The 4,103-nt window shown below is 32.7% G+C and overlaps 1 protein-coding gene across 1 annotated transcript; it reads left to right on the plus strand.

The window, feature by feature from the left end:
• LOC132035330 (cytochrome P450 81E8-like) lies at positions 1 to 1,640 on the plus strand. The gene is made up of 2 exons (XM_059425597.1): positions 1 to 1,023; positions 1,487 to 1,640. Exons 1-2 carry the CDS (start codon positions 145 to 147, stop codon positions 1,589 to 1,591), a joined length of 984 nt encoding a protein of 327 aa, XP_059281580.1. The 5' UTR covers positions 1 to 144; the 3' UTR covers positions 1,592 to 1,640.
• The last annotated feature ends 2,463 nt before the right edge of the window (positions 1,641 to 4,103 follow it).

The raw sequence follows: 4,103 nt of genomic DNA on the forward strand, positions 1-4,103 counted from the left end.
TATGCAACCACGTGCTTAGTTTCCTTTAACTCCTCGAGATTTCAGAATCTCAAATACTAAATAATATGGTTGACTTTGAGAATACAGGTACTAATACTATGATCTGTTGAACAAGTAGTGGAAGGAGTTTTGGCTTGCGGAGACATGGAGCTAATGTACTATTACATTCCAGGTCTCTTCACCATCCTCCTCTTCGTCTTTTTTAAATCAAAACAGCATACATTGAAGAACCAACCTCCAAGCCCGCCTTCACGTCCACTTTTTGGCCACCTTCACCTAGTGAAAGAGCCAGTGAATCGAACTCTACATGCCCTTTCTGCCAGGTACGGTGACATATTACTCCTACGATTTGGAGTTCGAAAGGCCCTTCTCTTAACCCACCTTCAGCTGTTGAAGAATGTTTCACCAAACCGTCCTTTTCGCCTTGCAGCTAAACACCTCAGTTACAATTACACCACTCTTAGTGTAGCTCCCTATGGGGACCACTGGCGCAACCTTAGGCGCCTAGCTGCAACAGAGATTTTTTCTCCTTCTCGCATTGCTATGTTCACAAACACACGGAGAAAGGAAGTAATGTTGTTGTTGAGTGAACTCATGAAGAAATGTGAAGTTGGTGGAGGATTCTGTAAGGTGGATTTGAAGTCAAAGTTTATTGAGCTTGCATTCAATACACTTTCCATGACTATTGCTGGAAAAAGGTATTATGGGGAGAACGTGGAGGATGACGAAGAGGCAAGAAAAGTTCAGTTCATAATGAGAGAGATGCTGGTGATGAGTGGAAACTCAAATTTAGGCGATTTCTTGCCATTTCTTCAATGGTTTGATTTCAAAGGCTTAGAGAAAAAGTTTTCGACTTTGATGAAAAAGCTTGATGGATTTATGCAGGATCTGGTAGATGAACGCCGTAGAGTTTTCTTGGCAGCAGATTGTGTTGCTGAGAAGACAATGATTGATCACTTGTTATCTCTGCAACAAAAGGAACCTTCTTATTATACTGATGAGCTCATCAAAGGAATTGTTATGGTAACTCCTTTCTCTTGATCTGTTGGTTAGTCATTGCTTGTATGCTGTAAAAGAAAAGTACTTCATTGATCAAGTAAAATAATGCAAGAATTTCAAAAGAAGTCTTCAATTTCAACTTAAACTATAGCCTCATGTAACAAATATGCAAAGTACATATGGTCTTCTCAATTTTATTGTTTCCTAAACTGGCTTCTTTTACCTTATTCTTTTGGTTGAGTCAAAATTTATAATGTTGTACTGTAGTTTATTCTTAGTATAATGACTGAGTGTAGGCAGAGCAGAAGTAGCCTATAGACAACAGATCAACTGATAGATACGAAAACATAGATATACATGTGAAGACCATTAAAATTAGAATAATTATTAAGTTATGAGCACATAATTTAATGAGTGCAATCTATTCGGTGCTAAAAACTTTAATGGTTGAACCTATAAAGTTCAAATTCTAAATTCCTGGATGTAGGTATTGATCATAGCAGGGACAGATACAATGTCAATAAGCATGGAGTGGGCAATGGCTCTTTTCTTAACCATCCAGAAGCAATCAAGAAGGTCAAAGCTGAGATAGACACTCACATGCCACAGGACCGACTACTAAACGAAGAAGATGTTCCTAAACTTAGTTACTTTAGAACGTAAAAAAGGAGACTCTACGATTATATCCCCCTTTCCTTTTCAATACCTCATAAAAGCCCCGGAACATTGTAAAGTTGGAGGATATGAAAATTCAAAGGGGACAATTTTGCTGGGAAATTTGTGGGCAATTCAGAGGGACCCTAAGATATGGGAGAATCCAACAAGTTTTTTCCCGAAAAAAGGGGGGGGAGAGGGGGGTTAAATGATGCCCCCTTTGGAAAAGGGGGCGGTTCCCTGGTGCGGGAAATTTTGCCAATAAGGTACTTGGATTAGTATTGGGAACATTTTTCCCAGTTTTTTGGAGGGGGGGAAAGAGTGGTGAAGAAATGGTGGGATAACTGAAGGTAGAGGATTTAGATCCCAAAAAGGGAACCCCCTTTAGAAAGTGTTTGAAAACCCCACAAGCAACAATTCAGCATTCTTTTGGTTTTCCCAAAGCTGGATTGGACTAGGGTTTTAAAACCAGCTGCAACAACCTAATGTGTGACAAATTTTTTCGTATGTTGTAATCTTTTTTTGTTTTCATTTGAATGTTAATGCCCTTTTGAATTAACATTTATGCCCACCTAAAAACACACAAATAGATTTCTATTTTTGTGGGAATTTTTTGGGGAAACCCAAAAAGTAATTCCTGAAAAAAATTTTGAAAGTAACGGGGAATTTTTGTGGGATAATAACGGTAACAATATAAAACTTACGAAATTTCTGTCACTATCCCGGATGCCAAGACCCTTTCTTTTTTTTTTTGTTTTTATTTCCCCAAGTCTAAAAATGCCAAAGGGGTAACATCATTTTAGATCCACCATATTTGTGGCCCCCAAATTTTGGGCCCCCAAATTGCTAACACCCCTTTTTTCCATTTCCATATCAATCTCTTTTTTAGGGAATTGACCGGAACCCACTTTCACAAATATTTGGGAATAAAATACCCTGGTTTGGTTTGGGAATGAAATACTTTCACACGTTTTTGGGTCATTAAAATTTGTATTCCATTATCCATAAATCAGCCCATTTAAAAAAGCCGAATATACAAAATTTTCTCTCCCACCATTTTCCCCCCTTTCATTATTATTTTTTCTTAAAAATTTTTTTAGTAATCTTCCCATACTTTTCAATACATTTATTTCTCTCCTTGTTCTTCCCTGTTTTACTATATATTTAATTTTTTAATCAACCTTTTTTTAAAAAAAAAAAAAAAAAAAAAAAAATCCCCTTTTCTATTTTCTTCCCAAATTTTTTTTTTTTCAATAGTTATTAGAATAGACATTTTCGTGATGCCTCCACTAGGATTTCTTTTTTTCTTTTGCTTTTTTTTTTATAAATGTTTTTCGAAAATTCTTCATCGATTAGTATTTCTAAATTAAAAACCCATATTTTAAAAATTTTTATACTTCTATTTTGAATAATTAGTATACATAGTTTTAAAAAAATATGAGATAATACTGTATGTATGGCAAGTTAAATGTATACATATTACTAGTTAAATTTTTTTTCCTTTTGTAAAACTGAATAAAAATTTGTATACTTTGGTTTGTCCCTTATCAATGTATTTGTATACTTTGGGGTCTTTTATTCATCTAATAAATGGTATATACTTTTTGTTTTATTAAGTATGAAGAAGATCAAAAGTACCATTTATACTTTAAATAATATATAAATTTTTGGGTTTTTCAAATGAAGAAAGTACGCGTATACATTTTGGATATTTAAAAAGAAGTAACATGTATACATTTTGATATATATTGTAAAGTACCATGTATTCATTACCATGTATATATTTTGGAAATTAAATATAGAAAAAATCAAGTCCCTTATACATGGTAATGTATTACATTAGGGGAAAATTATAGATGAGAAGAAAAGTACCATATATACATTCTAGGAATTCACTATGTGATTCAATAGAGAAAAAAGGTATCATTTTACATTTTGTGAATGCAATAGAAAAAAGAGTAACGTATACTTTTCCGGTATCATTTTTAAAAGATTGTATACTTCTTATATAAAAAGGAAATACCACGTATACATTCAGAATTTATTGTGAAGACATTCCCATATATAAAGTAAAAACCATTTTATACTTTAATTATTATACTATTAGACAATGTGTATTTTTTTTTATGTATACAAAAATATTTATTATGTATAAAAAAAAGGGTAAAAATATCAACTATGCATTAAATTTTAAAAAATATAACCATTTAAATACATATTCCCAAAAATTTAACGTGGGAGAAAAATATTTTTGAATAAATGTTTTCAAATTATTTTTTTTTAATTCTTTTTTAAAAAACTCATTTACGGTTTCTTAGAAGTTTAAAATTTTACTTTCTAAGAAAAAAGGGAAAGTAATATAAAACTCTATCATTAAACTTTTTTTTATTAAATGGGAAAACAAAAAACAAAGTTTGCATGTAACCCCAATTCCCAAAAGAAACGGAGGT

The sequence above is a fragment of the Lycium ferocissimum genome, chromosome 10, assembly GCF_029784015.1.
Source record: "Lycium ferocissimum isolate CSIRO_LF1 chromosome 10, AGI_CSIRO_Lferr_CH_V1, whole genome shotgun sequence".
Classification (NCBI taxonomy): domain Eukaryota; kingdom Viridiplantae; phylum Streptophyta; class Magnoliopsida; order Solanales; family Solanaceae; genus Lycium; species Lycium ferocissimum.

Coding starts and splice junctions, on each gene's coding strand:
- LOC132035330 (XM_059425597.1), top strand. CDS start 145: ATGGAGCTAATGTACTATTACATTCCAGGTCTCTTCACCATCCTCCTC. Junction 1,024..1,486: donor TCATCAAAGGAATTGTTATG/GTAACTCCTTTC, acceptor TCCTGGATGTAG/GTATTGATCATAGCAGGGAC.